The sequence below is a fragment of the Sapajus apella genome, unplaced genomic scaffold, assembly GCF_009761245.1.
Source record: "Sapajus apella isolate SASKATOON/1434 unplaced genomic scaffold, GSC_monkey_1.0 scaffold3, whole genome shotgun sequence".
NCBI lineage: Eukaryota > Metazoa > Chordata > Mammalia > Primates > Cebidae > Sapajus > Sapajus apella.
The window spans coordinates 44,068,598-44,088,163 of NW_022436943.1; the positions used below are offsets into that span (position 1 = coordinate 44,068,598).

General features: G+C 42.4%; 1 protein-coding gene across 3 annotated transcripts in view; it reads right to left on the minus strand.

The window, feature by feature from the left end:
* The window catches only part of SNTB1 (syntrophin beta 1), a 278,639-nt gene that overhangs the window by 19,432 nt on the left and 239,641 nt on the right, over positions 1–19,566 (minus strand). For all 3 annotated transcript variants that reach the window (XR_004261087.1, XM_032252745.1, XM_032252736.1), the window contains one exon: positions 18,479–18,618. Coding sequence is in view for 2 of the 3 variants with exons in the window: in XM_032252745.1 (XP_032108636.1) it covers positions 18,479–18,618 (140 nt within the window). In the remaining variant the exon portion in view is untranslated. The remainder of the gene's footprint in view (positions 1–18,478; positions 18,619–19,566) is intronic.

The window sequence follows — 19,566 nt, forward strand, 5'->3', positions numbered from 1 at the left end:
CGTGGTCCTGGGGTGACTGTGATTGTGGGTGTGAGGATGCCCGGTGATGGGTGGTATCTGTCCACGGTTGGTTCCCGCTTTGTGCCTTGAGCTGCTGGAACAGGATCCATCTGGGCACCCTTGACTCTGAACTGGAATAGTGAGTTGGAAAATAGATGAATTAATGCATAAAAATTTGTCAAATAAAAAATCATGACAGCTACAATAATCATCCAGATGCACAACAATGAGCGTTAGCTGAAAGCGCTCAGTAAGCCTGCCTCATTTGTGATTGGTTTTGACCTGCGTGGTGGGAAGGGGTGCTCCTTATGGTTTTCACTGTGCAAACATTTATTCCTTAATGAAACCACCACCACTACGACTGAGTCACTGATTCTGTCACTGAGTCCCCAAAAATTGGGTAAATAATTATTTTACTTGTTTTTATTCATCTTTATTAAATTCATGTGTAACTCACATTTATTTCATTGTTGAATATTAGAAGTGTTTCAGGTCTAACACCAAATGCCCACAGGCTATAGCTATGGAATAGCCTTTCTCAGAATGAAGTTAACTGATCCACATGGGATGAAACCTACACCCATGGCCTCATTAATCCCTTACACTGTCACACTGACCTCCAGCAAAGGAGATAGCAGAGATGCTGAGGCCTGCCAGCTGAAGTTCTTTTTGGACTCAGGGGTATTCTAAGGGGTCACAGAGAAGCTTCTTACTTTGTTCAAGTCTTTCTCCCTTACTTACAAAAGAACACCAAAAATCACTCACTAATTCATTCATTCATTCATCCAGTCAGTCAGTCATCCAGTCAGTCAGTCACCCAGTCAGTCAATCAATAAAGATTTCTTCATTCGCCAACTGATATACTCAACAAATATTTTTGGAGCACAGTTATGGACTGAATTTGTCCTCATAAAATTCATATGTTGAAGCCCAGTATGACAGTATTTGGAAACAGTGAAGTGGTTACCTTGTCTGGGGTACATCATTTGGGGTTCACTGTCCCACGCCAGGAAAGTTTAGGAAATAGACATACACCAGGAATTTAGGTGTGGAGGTTTAATAGGTAGGAGAGAAGAGAAAGAGAAACAGCTTCCTCTATAGAGAAAGGGGTCTTGGAGAATAAAGGAGCGGATGGCAGCCGATGAGCTGAATTTTGTAGTCCGCTTTGAGAAGGTGGCATCTGATTTAGGCAGGGTTCACAGACTGGTTCGACCACGTATGACTTTTACACAGTGCCGGGAAGGGCTGGTTGCCCGACCCTAACCTTATGCAAACAGGCTTTCCAGTTGATCAGTGCCATCTTGTCTGCTTCTTGCGGTACACGTGGCTGGCAGAGAAGGGAAGATGGAGCCGCCATCTTGAAAATGTCTACTCTGTAGTTCCTGCTGGCATTCCCCGCTGCAAGCTCCCAGCTTGCTTATGTCTGCAGCTCAACTTACAGGCTACTGTTTGTTAGAAAATGATTTGGGGCTTCTTTTCATTAAAAGAAAAGCCTTACTGAGGACTTCCATGCCCTTGTTATCTGCCTAAACAATTCCTTCTTAACCTCCATATCAATAGGACCTACAAGGAAGTAATACGGGTTCAGTGAGGGGGTCCTAAGAGTGGGGCATCAATCCAGTGGAACCATGTTCATATAAGAAGAGAAAGAGAAACCAAAGATCTCTCTCCCTCCGTGCACTCACAAAGGGAAGTCCATGTGAGGACACAGAAGGAGGGTGGCCATCTCCAAGCCAGGAAGACAGTCCTCACTGAGAAGCCAATCCTGACTGCACCTTGAACTCGGACTGTGAGAACTAAATTTCTGTTGTTGAGGCCATCCAGCCTGTGGTATTTTGTTATGGTAGCCTTAATAGACTAATAAGCACCCCCTCGACACAAACTCAAGTCTAGGTACAGTGTGAACAGAACAGGCATGGGTTAAGCCTCAAGGAGACACAGTTTAAAAGGAGAAATACTGTCTCCCCTCCTAATTCCCATGGCTTCTTTACTCCAAGTTGAGCTCCAGTTTTTGGGAGACTCATTGCTGGATTTTGGAAGAGAGTCAGAACCAGCCTCTGGCAGATGACAAGCAAAGAATATGAACCAGGTAGGGTGGATGGATGGAAAATTATTCCTCCTCACTGGAGCAACCTGATCATTATAAAGATCTTCCTCCAGAGAATGAATCTGAACTTTCAGGAAAAGCAATTCCTTAAAAATGGAAATCAATGATTATGACACAAAGACAAAGAGGGAATCACACGTTTATCAACATATTTGTTATTTCATCCCTATCAAAGTGTTGGAAATAATATTCTTTATATCATTCCCAACGAATTGCTTCTGATTATCAACAGTAATAAGTTGGGGATGAAACAGGAATGTGGACATTCACCACTATACTACCTTGTGAAGACTGAACAGACAGCTGATTGCTATACAAATCATGGCATTGCAAAGACGAATCAAGGCCATTGGACAAGATAAGATTAAGATCCTTTCTCTTTTGTTATGTGAGCCACCAGGGCAATAGGAGTAGCACCTCCAGAAAGAAATAGAGAAAACCGGTGGAATAATACAGTTTATAAATGCTCTGTGAAATATGTCTCTTGAGATTAATTGGCATTGGCATATAACCAACTCCCAGCCAATAAATAATATTGGATATACAGTGTTGGATACTGTCTATCCAATAGCCCGCTCACTGATCATCTCTACTCAGATGGCTCACAGGCATGTCAGACTCCAGGAAAGCTACAGCCATATTGCATAAGGTCTTAAAGATCTTAAGGATCCAATACCTGAGTTCTAAGTTAAGTGACACCAGGATCCCCAAAGGGCCATGTCCACTGCAAAGGAGAGGAAGTGTATACTGGAAGTCAAAAGAGTATTCAAAAGAAATAGTCATTTAGATGGGAAATTGAGGGTCTAAATACAGAAGTGTTTCCTAACAATACCAAAGACAACGTGAATTTGTCTGGAGAAAAAAAGATTTTGTGCGAGGAATGGAAAGGAAGAAAGGGTAAGCATAAATGTTTGCACTGTCTATGGAAGTGTTCAACCATGGGTTAGTGATTGACTTCCCAAGGATGTTAGAGAGTATTCTCCTCTCAAAAGCCCATGTTTTCATCAAAGCCATCCCTGGACCTTGGCCAATCTAGGAGATAAAACTATACTTGGAGCAGATGTCTTGCTTCTTGAGAGCCAAGATGAAGTAAGTGTCCTTCCAGCAAGTCTGAGGTTGCCTAAGCTGGCAGCCAACAGGAGTTCCTGGGTGCTCACTCTGTAGGGGTTGTTGCTCATGTATCAATGTTGATAGCTCCTGGGAAAACAAATTTCTGTTGACAGCACAGTGATCTACTGGAGCTCAGGATGATTTGCCATCTGATCTCCTCTTTGATCTCCTTCTGGAGGTAGGTATTTCTCCTCTGGATTCCCACACATCATTATCAATCCATTTACCCTACTGTTGCATAATCAACACCTGATCTCCCTTACTAGACCTTGCTCTCTTTCAGGGTAGGAGCCTGGTCTCCTCTCTCTTTAACTCCCTCGTATCCAGCACATGGTAGGTGTCCATAAATATTAGCTGGGTAACTGCATGAATACTTGTTCAAAAAGTTTTTAAGATGTGAATTCAGTTTTGCAAAGGAAAGTATACACACACATAGGCAAACACACAACACAAAAAAATGTTAAAATACTCTGACATTCAGGGCCAGTGAAATGGCCTCCTAACATGCTTTTTATTTGTAGATCACACTTGGAAACACATTACTGAAGCCAGATTCTGGGAACTAAGTGCCCAGTAAATGTCCGCTGGACATTAAGATTTCAAAAATCATCATTTGGACATTTGAAAAGGTAAGGCTAAACTCTTGTCTGCCTGGCTTTTTTCCATTCTGCCAGGAACAGCCTTTTGACATTTCTTCCAAGATTCTTCCCAAAGAGCCATCCTGATCTGCAGTCTCAGGGGGACTCCGAAATAGCTATTATTTATATTTCAATTATTTTACATTTGAAGCTATTTGTGTATCCTTAAAAATATGACCATCTGTCTCTTATCTGAGGCACGAACTAAACTATGGCAACCAAGAAAATGCTGTCTCCCAAGAGCAGATAACTTTCTTACCCAGCTAGAAAAAAATACTGGCACCCTGGGATGGGCTTTCAAGCTGCAATTCACACCCAATTTCTAAATATTATCTGAAACTGCTTGAGAAACCCAAGGACATGCTTTGTTCCTTACAAAACTGGTTAGGTACAAAATTTAGAAACACATTCTCCTGGTTGGAAGCAAAGCTATAAATCCCAGAAATGTTTTACTTTTCCTATTAGCCAGGAGTTTGAATAAGTGAAAAAATAAATAGGACCGATTAATATCATCAAAGAGGGGCCACTGAATGAAGCCATGGGTAGGAGGAGGTAGAGCAGACATTCAGATAGCTGAATTCAAATCCCAGCTCTACTACTCATTATGTGACCTTGGCAAGTTTCTTACACTTTCCATGCCTTAGCTTCCTCAACTGCAAACTGGGTATAATAATATGGTCACCTCCTGGTGGTGTTGTGAAAATTAAATATGTTAATAAATGAATATTGCATGGAGCAGTGCTTGGCACAGAATTCACAGTAATAGCCATTAGTATCATTAGAACATAAGTTTGACTGGGGTAGAAATTTTTATTTGATTATTTCCTGCTGTACACCTAGCACCTAGAACAGTTTTAGGTGCATAGCAGGCGCTCAGTATTTGTTAAAGAATGACTAAATGAATAGCTAGAATGCAAAGAGAACACTTTCTTAAGAAGTTTGTGATTAATGACTACTCTGTGACTCCTCTCCCACTCTCAGCCCCTCAACCACACAAAGCAGTAGCTAATGCTAAATCTTTTTTTTTTTTTTTTCTTTTTTTTTTTTTTTTGAGACGGAGTTTCGCTCTTGTTGCCCAGGCTGGAGTGCAATGGCGCGATCTCGGCTCACCGCAACCTCCGCCTCCTGGGTTCAGGCAATTCTCCTGCCTCAGCTTCCTGAGTAGCTGGGATTACAGGCATGCGCCACCATGCCCAGCTGAATTTTTGTATTTTTAGTAGAGACGGGGTTTCACCATGTTGACCAGGATGGTCTTGATCTGTTGATCTCATGATCCACCCGCCTCGGCCTCCCAAAGTGCTGGGATTACAGGCTTGAGCCACCGCGCCCGGCCCGCTAATGCTAAATCTAAAGGACTTGGATGTATGTCCACTACATGCTAATTTCCGGATTAATTCAGCCTTTTAAAAAAAGTGATCTTAACTGGGATTAGAAGTTTTATGAGAACAGTCTAACATCTATTTCTTGCTTCTTCCTTTAAATCTATCTTTGGTGACTGGTGTTTTCAGTAGTAACTTGGTTGTTTGGGGAGGTGGCGTTATCTTCTTTTGGTCTGGAGGATAGAAGTTGCCTATTTTCACATATACACCATGGAATATTATGCAGCCATCAAAAATGATGAGTTTGGGTCCTTTGTAGGGACATGGATGAACCTGGAAACCATCATTCTCAGCAAACTGACAGAAGAGCAGAAGATCAAACACCGCATGTTCTCACTCATAGGCGGGTGTTGAACAATGAGAACACATGGACACAGGGAGGGGAGCACTACACACTGGGGTCAGTTGGGGGGAAATAGGGGAGGGACGGTGGGGGGTGGGGAAAAAAAAGGAAAAAAAAAAAAAGAAGTTGCCTATTTTTTCAAAAAAGTGAAAGTTGCTAAGACTGCACATTTATGGCCAGCATGGATCCAATTTAAAGACTTGTACATAAATGGGTACCTAAGTAAGATAAAAGGAAATTATACAATGTCTTTAAATTACTTTAAATGCCCAAAGTGGTGAATTCCATGAGGCTCAAGCTGGCTGCATGCTAGGACCACTTTTGGGTCAAATCTTTGTCCAAGACTTTGGGGAACTCATTCCTGCAGAACATGAGGCCAAGTGTTTCTCTTTCCACTGACAGCTGACATATCAGATTGCATATTGTTTCTGGATCTTCAGATATGCCCTGAGCCTGACTAGTTTTGAACCAAACAAAACAAAATCCCCAAAAACCTGTCTTTCAAGAAATGCTTATGCATTATTTAATTCTGGAGCGGTATCAGAGAATGTTGCATAAAATGTTCCATACAAAAACATTATTATTAATATCCTTAATTAAAACACAAACAGTTACAACACAGATTCAGCCAAATTAGTAAAATTACATATTAGGTAACTGGGTTGCTAAGCAATATTACATCCTCATTTTACTTAATTGCTGTAATTAGCATCTCCCAGCAGATGCCACAATGCAAGTCCTCCCCACCAAAAAAAAAAAAAAAAAAAAAAAAAAGCAACTGGCCACATCCCTTACATGGTTCTGGCAATTTCAAGTAGTTTCATCCATTGGCCACCCCTAAGGGAGCCTGGGAGTCAACAGAAAAGTAGTGAGGGTCAAAGAATCACTAACAAGAACCAAACTGTCAGGTAAGAGAGGCTTCCTAGGAACACTCTCTACACCCCTGCATCATTTCCCCCAGCTAGGAATAGCCAATCAGTTGCCTCATTTATATCTTCTGAACCCACTTCATCTAGGTGGAGCATGGTGGCTCATGCTTGTAATCCCAGCACTTTGGGAGGCCCAGGCAGGTGGATCACCTGAGGTCAGGAGTTTGAGACCAGCCTGGCCAATATGGTGAAACCCTGTCTCTACTAAAAATACAAAAATGAGTCAGGTGTAGATCCCAGCTACTTGTGAGGCTGAGGCAGGAGAATCGCTTGAACTCGGGAGATGCGGTGAGCCCAGATCCCGCCACCGCACTCCAGCCTGGGCAACAGAGCGATACTTCGTCTAAAAAATAAATGAATGAATAAATAAATAAGTAAACTCCTTTTATCTTAACATAAAAGGAAAGTCTGTGGTGAAAGTCAGGGAAGGTCCATGTTTCAGAAAGTTGATATTGAGGGACATTGACTATAAGAAATGAGCAACTTAGTACAGGTGAATAAGCAGCAAAACAGCTTGGAGTCAATTCCTAACTATTCAGTGGCATTATCCAGGTAGATTTCCAGAGGCAAGTGACTGTCCTCCATACTCTTCTCCATGGCCTCGTGACCTGCCACGGCCATCTACCGGTACTATTATGGACAGAGGAAAGTGGATGTTCACCACGTGAAAGGTTGTGTAGATGTATCATCTCATTTAATTTCCACAGTGCTTCTTTGAAAGTGGTATTATGAGCTCCACTTTATAAACAAGGAATTCATGGTTCTATGCAGCGAAGTAGCTGCTCAGGATCCCACAGTTAGTGTCGAGAATTTTAACCCAGGGCTATATGACTACAGAGTCCATACTCTTTCTATCACACACAAAAAGGGCCAAACTCCAGTTCACCAACTATAGATAGGAAAGAAACAGAAAAAAAAAAAAAAGAGGCTACGCACGGTGGCTCATGCCTGTCATCCAGCAGTTTAGGAGGCCAAGACGGGTGGATCACTTGAGGTCCGGAGTTCGAGACCAGCCTGGCCAACATGGTGAAACCCTGTCTCTACTAAAATAACAAAAGTCAGAAGGGTGTGGTGGCACATGCCTGTAATCCCAGCTACTCAGGAGGCTGAGGATCACATGAACTCAGGAGGATCAGGTTGCAGTGAGCTCAGATCGTGCCACTGCACTCCAGCTTGAGTGACAGAGTGAGACTCTGTCTCAACAACAACAACCAAAGAAACTGAAGGAAAAGAGTATAATGCAGACTTCAGGTTATCCATCAGTTTAACTTATCCCTTTGCTGCTCTTCTCCAGAGGTAAACAAGAATTATAATCTGATGGACATTCTCATGTCACAACAGTCCAGTCATGTCTTGGGAAATCTGTCCTTTGAGGTTAACGGTCTTTTTATTATTTAGCATTCTTGGAGCTATACTTTTTAAATAATTTTTTTGAATCTTCTAATTAACTCATATATTTTCTTGTCTATGCTTTAATTCGTTCAACATATGTCCCATTGTGTATGTAGAATACGTAGTATAAAAAGACCTTCAAGAATGTCTCCATGTATGGTAATGACTAAAATCAGTCCTATATTACTGGAAAATGGAAGCCATGGGCAAATAACCTGAACATGCAGCTGTCATAACACTTGGCTTTTCCTCTCTTTCATCCTGCTTTCAGAAATTCTCCTGCCATCAGCCCTGGCTACAGGAGCCCGTTGAGTTTCTCTAACTGAAATGAACTTTCCTGCCCCAAAGAGGAAGCCATTTGCAGGCCTCCTATCTGTGGAGCTGTTACGAGTAGCATCTAGAGCTAGCTCTATTGTGTGTGCTAAGGTGTCCAGTCTCCTGACTGCATCCGACCCTCCCCAGCCTCTCCAAACAGCCAACAATTTCGTTAACCTCAGTCCTTAGAGCTCAATTACTATGATTTAAGACACTACGATTCCCAGATAAAATGCAGCGTTACTTGCAGATTCAAACATGTCAAATTACTTACTTTAATTTCAATTATTTCCTCTGGTCTTGAACAATTGCTAACACTTATCAATCACTTATATCTCAGTTATATGCTTAATATGTGCATATGCTATCTCAATCAGTCCTATCAATCACTGTATAAAATAGAAGACACTACCGCCCCCTTTGTTCAGATGAGGAGACCCTGATTCTGAGAGACTGGTATTTTGCCCAAGATCGCATTGCAAGTAGAGGTCTTAGGATTCAACTCCTGGTTTGTCTGATTTCAAAGTCCATGGATCTCCTCACTGTGCTTATCTCCTGCCCACCACTCCTGAGGGGCTCCTGCTTGGCAGGAGGGTAGGACAGGAGGCCAGACACTAGGAAGACCACGAGGTATATGGAGACAAATGGGATGGCTGGGTGTGGAGGGCAAACCCCACACTTTTCAGTTTGATGGTGTATAGATTCTTGGGCATGTAAATTTCTTCATGCCACCCCAGGCAATGCCCATAAAATATGCCCCATATTCTCTCCAAGAGTGAGGATGCCTCCCAGGGTTAGCATGGAAACCACAGGCTGATTGTAATTTAATGTTTGCCAAATGCAATTGGCCAAACTTTCTAGTGAAAAGAGTTCCTAAAATTTCTGAGGTTGGCCTGAGGCAGCAACTACTTTGAACACTTAGAAATGGTTAGTTGCTTAGGCACCAAGGATGACCCATCAAGTTTGGCAGAAATGCTTGGCATGCCTGGCTCCCAAGCGGTCTGTGGGTAGGGAAGTGCACATTCTTTACTTGTCCTTTCAAGGCAACCCCACATCCGTCTCTCAAGCCCGTGGGACAATAAACTGGGCTCAGAGCGGCGTCACTTTTTACAAGCTCTGTGTTCCCGAAACTCCCACCAGCCACTGGGACTAGGTATGCAGAATTTCTGGGTTAAGTTTTCTCTATAACTCCAGAAATAATGTGACCTTAATCCTCACTCTCTGTAGACCCATCTCATTTGCCAATTACAACAGTAACAAAAAAAACCAACACTCTTACTCCATACAAGCGAGAGTACCTTTTTTTTTTTTCAAATGTTCAGCAATATCAAATAAACTTTGGCTAAGCAAAAAATGTTTTCCCAAGGACTCATAAAAGCTGAAGATTGAGAATCGCTAAAATTACAACATGTTTGCAAACTTCCCGAGCGCACTGCTATAAATTGTACCATCAATGGACTCACAGGGGCACCATTAAAGTTTGGCAATGGGAGAGGAGAGATGACTGCTCATAAACATCTCTGCATGGCAGTTGACACCAAGGCCATGTTGTGAGCATTTCTGGTGCCACTTCTATGAAACACAATCAAATTTTTATCTTCCAGAAAAACATAAATTAGATGTACCTGGGCCTAAAAAGAAAAACGCCAGCAAAGAAGCAAATCAACTATGAACTCTTTGAGAGAATAACTTGATTTAGAAGAAACCTGTTTCTTACTGGCTATAGTCCTGGCCATTCCCTCTCGTGCTAGAGAAAACACTGAACAAAGCTGCCTAGCACTGTTACAGGGAAGAGAAAGGGGACTGACAGTCATTTGGTCCTACTACGTGTATTTATGAAAAATAAGGCTGGCTGGGCACGGTGGTTCTTGCCTGTAATCTCAGCACTTGGCAGGCCAAGGCGGGTGGATTGCTTGAGGTCAGGAGTTCAAGACCAGCCTGACCAACATGGTGAAACCCTGTCTCTATGAAAAATACAAAAAAAATTAGCCGGGTGTGGAGGCACACACCTGTAATCCCAGCTACTTGGGAGGCTGAGGTAGGAGAATTGCTTGAACCTGGGAGTCAGAGGTTGCAGTGAGCCATGATCACACCATTGTACTCCAGCCTGGGCAACGAGAGCGAGACTCAGTCTCAAAAAAAAAAAAAAAAGGCTTGGGCTTGGGGAGTCTGTTGGTCCCCTTTTGCCCGTCCTCCCATGTGAGAACACAGCAACAGGCACCATCTATGGAGCCAAGAAAATGACTTCACCAGACACCAAATCTGCTGGCATCTTGATCTTGGACCTTCCAATCTCCAGAGCTGTGAGAACTACATTTCTATTATTTATAAATTACCCAGGCGAAGGTATTTTGTTATAGCCGCCCCAAATAGACTTGGATGCACCACAAACCCCTGAGAAGATGGGAGGCAGCCGCGCACAATCTTCTAAATCAATACTTCTCAAACTGTAGCCCGTGTCAGAAACACCTGGAGGCTTGTTAAAATCAAAGATGGACCGGGCCCATCGCCTGAGTTTCTGATTCAGCTGGTCAGGAGTAGAGTTGAAAATCTGCTTGTTTAACACTCCCAGATGCTATTCCTGCTGCTGGGTAAGCCAGAAACGCTAGGTCTCTGATTCTATCCACAACTCTGTCCTCACTCTGTGTGATTAGGGGTAACAATTCCCTTGATTGTTAGGTGGAATAGCAGGCTACCTATTGTATGATTTATTTGTCAGGAGAGAAAACTTCTATATGATACACTTAGCAAATTCCAAGAGCCATTGAAACTCTAGGAAATAAGGACGTGCTCTTAGGAAGCTGCGTAGAACAGTGGATTAGAATCAGAAGGTAGAAACAGAATCTCAGGTCCACCTCTTACTGTTACTGTTGCATGACTGTGGGTAAGTGCTTTAACTACTTAGTTCCTCAGTTAACTGATATGTGAAATAGGAATAAAACCTTAACCATATGGAGTTGTGAGGGTTGAATGTAGTAACCCCGAGAAACATTTTCCTGATGCTTGTTAAAAGCACATTCTCCTCACCCACAACCCCAGCCTAAGCCAGAATATCCAAGGCAGGGTTCTGAAGACCTGAACCTTAATAAACAGCCAGGTAATTCTCATGCTGGGCAAGGTTTGCATATCCTGATAGAATCCACATAAAGCACTTGGTCTTGATCTATGCCGGATAAGGGCCAGCAACTACTTCATTACAGGGTTAATCTACTTTTTTTTTTTTTTTTCCTCTTCTTCCTTTTTTTTTTTTAAGGTTTTATTTTGGTATTTTTTCTTTCTCTTTTTTTTTTTTTTTTTTAAGAGACAGGGTCTTTCTCTGGACCCAGGTCAGGAGTTTGAGACCAGCCTGGCCAACATGGTGAAACCCCATCTCTACTAAAAATACAAAAATGAGCAGGATGTGGTGGTGCATGACTGTACTCTCAGCTACTTGGGAAGCTGAGGCAGAAGAATTGCTTGAACCCAGGAGGTGGAGGTTGCAGTGAGCCGAGATCACACCACTTCACTCCAGCCTGGCAACAGAGCGAGACTCTGTCTCAAAAAAAACCAAAAACAAAACAAAACAAACAAACAAAAAAATACATATATAACCAGAGTACATTTTCCTTTGGCTTTGGAGTTTGGAGATAATGGCATTCCGCTGAGTGTGTTTCACAGACAGGGATTCTGAAAGAGGGAGATGAGGAAGGAAGACTAGGAAAGAAACTCCCAGCTCTGTCATTTCCAGGCTGCTTCCCAGGAGCGGGCAAAAGCGCACCTACTACTTCAAGGGGATAGAGTGAGAATGAATGACCAGTGCCCCCTAAGATCTTGGACATACTCTGCCTTATTGGCTACCAGGCAATCCTTACAGGGCTAATGGTATCATTCCTCATAGGGCTAATGTATACACAGAGTTAAGATTTCCTCTTGCAGTTCAGGAGTTAGGCTGGGTAATTTGGGAGAGGGGCAGAGTCCAGGGAACAACTATTGCAATTGGTTGTTTATGATTGCATTGTAGACACTGAATTTTTTTACTATATCTTCTGCTTTTTTTTTAGTTTTTATTTATTTATTTATTTATTTTATTGATTGATTGTTGAGAGAATCTTGCTCTGTTCCCTAGGCTGGGGTGTTGTGGTGTGATCTCGGCCCACTGCAACCGTTACCTCTCAGGTTCAAGCGATTCTCGTGCCTCAGCCTCCTGACTAGCTGGGATGACAGGCACTCACCACCATGCCTGGCTAATTTTTTGTATTTTTAGTAGAGACAGGGTTCCACTGTGTTGGCCAGGCTGGTCTTGAACTCCTGACTTCAGGTGATCTGCCCACCTCGGCCTCCCGAAGTGCCGAGATTACAGATGTGAGCCACCCCACCCAGCCCGCATCTTCTGTTCTAAATGACCACAGTGACGCGCTGAAGAGTTTTCCATTTCCTGTTTGCATATTGGATGCAGGCTTATGGGTTTAGGCTGTTCATCTGCTTTACTCTCAGTTCAGACCTGGCATCTCTGTCACTTGTGAACCTGTAACAGACACTTTCGGTGCCCCACTCAAACCTCTTCAGGTCCCATTTACTGTTTCCGCATACCCTTCCCTCCTGGGGCCTTTGCTTTTAAGGAATCACACTTAGGACTTTCCTGCTTGTGCAGAAGCCTGAAGAACCTGTGAGATGACATCTCTCTAGGCAGCCTCAGCTGTCTGTGGACTGCTGTAGGAATGCACAAGTCCGGTCACTTGCCTGAGTTGGGAAAAACGTGGAAGGGGTCATTTACATGCTCTAGGGAAGTACTGTCTGAAAGAATTCTGGTGGTGATGGGAATGTTTTAGATCTGTGCTGTTCAAAATGGTAGTCACTTGAAATCTGGCTAAGGAGGCTGAGGATCTGAATTTTAAATTTTACTTAAATTTAGTTACTTTAAATAGCCGCATGTGGCTAGTGGCTCCCACGCTAAGCAGTCTAGCTCTCAAACCCCCTGTAAGGTCAGGCTGAGGCTGAGACTTTGCCTGAAATCCTAGCCTCCTTGGCTCCTCTCTCGGCTGTCCTTCCCCTCCTCCCTTCCAGGTTTCTCCCGGGAGCACTTGCTCAGGAACTCACTGTCACTGCCGTCCTTATTGCTTCTCTGCTTCTGAAGAACCAGACAGAAGGCAGAGCCTTTCTCAGTCTCCTTGTCTTACCAGGGGGTTGGAGTCCCAGGGCTAAACCTGGTTACATAATAGGAAAGCTGAGAAAAAAAAGAGGGGGACTCCTGGGGAGCAATTTACCTCTTTCTGTGGCTGGGTACTTTGTATCCTCACAGAAATTTGGTTTTATTTTTATTTATTCATTTTTTCTTTACAATGGAATCAGAATCACTGTAAAATTGTTTGGATTCAGCAGTTGCTCCTTGGACATTTGTTGTTTGACGCCAAATGTAAAAATATCTCCCCAGATCACATCCATGACTCTTATTACCCCCAGTGACTCCTGCCGCTCCCCATAGTTTCAATTTCAAAAGGTAGAAAAGGGTACACTAGTGAAAAGTCTTCCTCCCCATTTCCCACCTCTGTGCCAACCCCCAGTGGTACCACAGCACAGGTATACAAGTGACACACTGTCCCAGAACTGGAATCCCACCTCCATCTCTCAGAAGCTACAGCACCTGGGATGATTTCCTGAACTCTTCTGAGCCTCAGGTCCCTAATCTGTAAAACAGGCACACTAACACAGGCCTTGCAGAATGGATACATGAGTTGTAGGCGGTAACTTGTGTCACGTGCTGGGTACTTAGTGAGTATCTAATTCATTTCCCCTCATTTTCCAGGGCTGTATGTGGTGCTCTAACTGGGCCACGCAGCACTGCATGAGCTCTGGGCTTGCATCTCCCCTAAGCCAAGAATGCCCACGCCCCTCTCTAGACTCCCCTCCCTTGTTCTTCTGGTGAGTTCTCTCTCAGGCTTCAATTCAACAGGACCTCTACCGCAAGGAGTCCTCCACCACTTTCCAGGCAGAGCTTAGCATTTTTTGTTGTCTTTACTGCAAATGGTTCATTACATGTTCCTGCATGTAATGAAGGAACAACACACTTTGTTCCAGATCATGCCAGGTTCACATGTTTGAATTTTTTCACCTCTTTATCCCTTGCCCCAATTATAACTCCTGGCACATAGTAGATGACTCATAAATGTTGATTGACAAATGAATGAATGAAAAAGCAGCCCCCATGGTTCATAATGCCCAGAAACTATGAGAAAAAAGCTATGTACTAGGGTAAATTTTATTTTCACGTTGCCTGAGAGTTGCAGAAACTACCTTATTTCAACTTTCGTTTCTGAAAATCATTTCAAGAGGCAAGAGTCCAACTTCCTTCTTAGTAACTGGGATCCAGTGACTGTGGGCTAATCTTTCTTTGGTTTCAATTGTGGGAATGTCTCAGAATCTGAAGACAATGCCCATGGATGAGGACTATGGATGCAAAGTACAGAAAGCAACAGCAACTAGGCTACATTCTCATGGGCCCCAAGCCCCAAGGCACAGCCTAAGTCTTTGTACGTAGTTAAGGGTGTTTGCATTATGATTATTGAGGTTTTGGGTTTTTGTTTTTGTTTTGAGATGGAGTCCCACTTTGTCACCAGGCTGGAGTGCAGTGGCACAATCTCAGCTCACTGCAACCTCTGCCTTCTGGCCTCAAGTAATTCTCCTGCCTCAGCCTCCCAAGTAGCTGGGACCACAGGCGTGTGCCACCACACCCGAGTAATTTTGTATTTTTAGTAGAGATGGGGTTTTGCCATGTTGGCCAGGCTGGTCTCGAACTCCTGACTGACCTCAGGTGATATACCCTCCTTGGCCTCCCAAAGTGCCGGGATTACAGAAGTGAGCCAGGACACCAGGGCATGATTACTGAGGTTTTATTACAGAGCTGTACGTTAATAGCCATTCTGCCAAACATTTTGAAGGTTGAAAGCTTCAAATATTAAATTACTTTTAAATTTTATTTTTAAAAAGTGATCTAGGCCTGGTTTCTTATCCCTGAAAACCTCTATTCACCTCTGGGGCCAGTAATTTCCATCTTTAACCCGAACCCCCTGCCCCGCCCCTGCTGCGGGTCTTCATTATCAATCACGACCGGAAGTAACAAGGGTTTTTCTGAAATTTCAGCTCTATTCACTGCTGGTGTTTTAATCTTGTGTTACTTCTCGCTCTGCTACTGGGTCTCATTCTTCTCCTTGCAGCCAGCTGACCCTTGACCATAACCTGTTTGGCACCTCAGTCCTTCCTGGATGGAGAACCTAGCTTATTTCCGTCTATGTCTTGCTCAGGTCAGATGCTCCAAAACCTCTGTCCACTATGCTGTGTCTGTTGACCAAACTCCTTCCAGCGTTTGTCTCACATTGTTCAATAATTCATTCAACAGACATTCGAGGGCACAATATTGCCAGGCACTATGCCAGGAAGGCCACAAATATGACTTTATCATGCCTAGCTTGTAGGTAAAGAAATACAGGTATAAATAGCTCACTGTCATAAAGCACATACAAAAAGAGCTGGCAACAGAAGTCAGGTCTGGGAAATGTCAGCTACATGAAAGCCAGACTCAGGTTTGACTCATTTCTGTTTTTGGGATATAAGCTTTCAAAGAAGGGGACAAGGATACAACACATTAAAACTATATTTCAGGCTGGGCACACTGGCTGAAAATATCTGTAATCCCAGCACTTTGGGGGACTAAGGCAGGCAGATCACCTGAGGTCAGGAGTTCAAGACCAGACTGGCCAACATGGTGAAACCCTGTCTCTACTAAAAAAACAAAAAAACAAAAAAACACAAAAATTAGCCAGGCGTGGTGGTGCATACCTGTAATCCCAGCTACTCAGTAGGCTGAGGCAGAAGAATCACTTGAACCTGGGAGGCAGAGGTTGCAGTGGGCCGAGATAGCACCATTGCACTCCAGCCTGGCAACAGAGCAAGACTCTGTCTCAAAAACAAATAAATAAATAATAAAACTGTATTTCATGGCATGGTTGCTGTAAATAATGTTGCAATGAACATGTGAGTGTAGCTACCTCTTTAAGACCTGAATTTCAATTCTCTTTAATATAAACCCAGAATTGGGATTGCTAGCTCACATTATACTTCTATTGTTAATTTTTAGAGAAATCTCCATACTGTTTTCCAGAGTGGCTGCATCATTTGACATTCAACAGTAGACAAGGATTTCCTTTTCTCCATTTTACATTCCCACCAATAGTGTACAAGGGTTCCTACTTATCAAATGATAACTAATACTTGTTTATTATTTGTCTTTTTGACAATAGCCATCCTAACAGGTGTAAGATGGTATCTCCTTGTGGTTTGGAATTGCATTTCTCAGATCATTAGTGATGTTAAACACTTTTTCATATGCCTGTTGGACATCTGTATGTCTTCTTTAGATAAATGTTTGTTCAGGTCCTTTTTTAAAGTCAGGTTTATTTATTTTTTGCTATTGAAATGTAAATCTTTATATATTTTGGCTATTAACCTTTAATTAGACAGGAGGTCTCCCATTTCGTAAGTTACCTTTCCATTTTGTTGATTGTTTCCTTTGCTATGCAAAAGCTTTCTAGTTTGATGCAGCTTCATTCATTTATTTTTGCTTTTGTTTCCTGTGCAATAGATGTCATATACAATAAATCATGGCCAAAGCCAATGTCAAGAATATTTTTCCCTATGTTTTCGTCTGGAAGTTTTACCATTTCAGGTCTTAAAGTCTTTAATCTATTTTGAGTTGATTTTTGTGTATGGTGTAAAATAGGGTTCATTGTTTTGCATATGAATGTGCAAAACATATTTTTTCCCAGCACCATTTATTGACGAGAATATCCTTTCTCCATTGTGTATTCTTGGCACCCTTGTCAACAATCAGATGACCACAGATGGGTGAATTTATTTCTGGGCTCTCCAATCTGTTCTACTGGTCTATATATTTTTATGACAGTGTCATAAGGTTTTGATTATTATAGGTTTAAAATAAATTTTGAAGTCAGGAAATATGATGACTCCAAATGTCCATCTATAGATGAATGGATAAAGTGTGGAATTTACAGATAATCCAGTATTATTCGGCTTTAAAAAATAAAGAAATCCTTCCATGTTTGACAACATCGATGAACCTGAAGAACATTATGCTAAGTGAAATATGCCAGACACGTTAAGGACAAACACTGCAGGATCCCATTTATGTGAGGAATCTAACAATGAAACTCTTGGCTGGGCGTGGTGGCTCAAGCCACCAAGCACTTTGGAGGCCAAGGCGGGCAGATCACCTGAGGTTGGGAGTTCAAGACCAGCCTGACCAACATGGTGAAACTTTGTCTTTAAAAATAATAACAATAAAAAATAATAATAATGAAACTCTTAAAGCAGGGAGTAGAATGGTGGTTTCCAGTAGGGAGGGGGAAATGGGAGGTGTTGGCCAAAGGGCACAAATTTCTGTCATGCAAGATGAATAAGCTCTAAAGATCTATTATACAGCATAGCACCTATAGCTAACAACATGGTATTACATACCTAAAACGTTGCTAAGAGGGTAGATCTTATGTTACATGTTGTTATCACAAAAGATAAAATATAGAGGGAAGGAGGAAATTTTTGGAGGTGATGGGTTTGTCTATGGTATCAACTATGATGATGGTTCATAGGTGTATATTTATCTCCAAATTTATCAAATTGTATACATTAAATATGTACATACCTTTGCATGTCAATACCTCGATGAAATGTTTTTTAAAGATGCATTTCACATGAATAATAAATATGCATTGAAGGACGTAAAAAACAGAACCTGGCAGCCACACTTCCACAGGAAGCATCATGTAACTGAGAAAGAACTTGTTACAAGATTTCCTGCTGAACAAGCCTAAGAAAGCACAGTAGAGCATCTCCATATAGCATTCTTTTGTGCCACCAAGTGAAGAGCCATGCTTGGTGATTCTACTTGAACTTCAAGACTACAGACACATATGTCTAGCTCATTTCAAAGGGAGTGAGATGGAGACCCAAGAAGGTGGCCACATGAGGACCATCTCACAGATGTCACCATCCTTAATGACGGGTGAGTATTTTGTTCTTTGTCTCTGTGTTGTTGCTTCATGTTTGACCATAAATGATCATTAATCGATGTGGCTAAAAATGTGTGGCAATATTCTTAAGGAGCTTGCAGCCCCTGCTGCCATAGTGAGCAGTAATATAACATGTTGAGTAATTGTAATTGATTAAAATAGTATCCACCTGCAAACACATCATACCAAACACAAGGTCATGGCTACCTGGTGGCAAGAAGAGGGTACGTGTGAACCGGGCTGAACCAGGCTTCCTTCCTCCGTGGCATGCTGTCGTAGATTAAAAGATCTTTCTCCGTCAGCACAACCAAGGCTGGTTTCCACTGTTTCTCACTCTCCCCTGGCACCTGCAAAAGAAAGCAGAGAACTGTCAAACGACAGCCTGAGAAAAGGATGATTAAGAGAAGCTGGCATCCCCCTAATCAGAGGATTCAGCAATACACTGAGTGCCATTTGGTTTGGTTGCAAAATCAAAATGGAAAGAACCTTGTCTTGATCCCATGATTCCTGATCCTTGAAAATATCTGTTGTCTCAAGGGCCCTGAAATGCATAGTCAGGACAGCCAAGAAGCAGCCCAGCTGCCACACATCTGTCACTGTTTCTCACCTGCCAGTCAGCACCGAATCTTTATTTCATAGTGGGAGGCAAATGCCTGGGGGAATAAGTACTTAAAGCTGATTCTCTGGTACAGTAGCATTTTTTTTATTATTATGAAATGGTAAGGTCTAAAAAGTTTTGAATAAATATATAAAGGCTCTGAAAAATGTACTATGATGACAAATGTCTACCCAGAGTGAGGCATCACAGCCTCTTCCCCTAGTCTTTTGCTCTTAGATTGTTTCTGTGATTCAGGCACCATCTGGAAACTTCTCTGGTTCTGTTGAATGTCCAGTTCCATTCACCACCCATAATTCATTAACTCAAGGGTTGAGATGACTTGGCAGGAATGAGAAAGGATTCAAGCATCAGTAGGATGATTGGACCAGATGATTTTCTAATCCCTTCTAATTTGGAGAATCTGTGTAGCTCAGCTCTTATCTCATGAACCATCCCCTTGGCCCAGTGTTGGCCCTTCCCAAACTTCCTATATGTTCTTCCATCTGTAGAAATGCTCTCCTTCCCATTTGAACTCTGGACCCTAGGATAATTCTTTAATCTTGGTTTAAAAACTCAATGAATGCTCAATCCTTGGTACTCAAAATATGAACTATGTTCCAGTAACATCGGCATCATCTGGGAGCTTGCTAGGGTCTCAGGCTCATCCAGATATGTTGAATCAGAATCTGCATTTTAA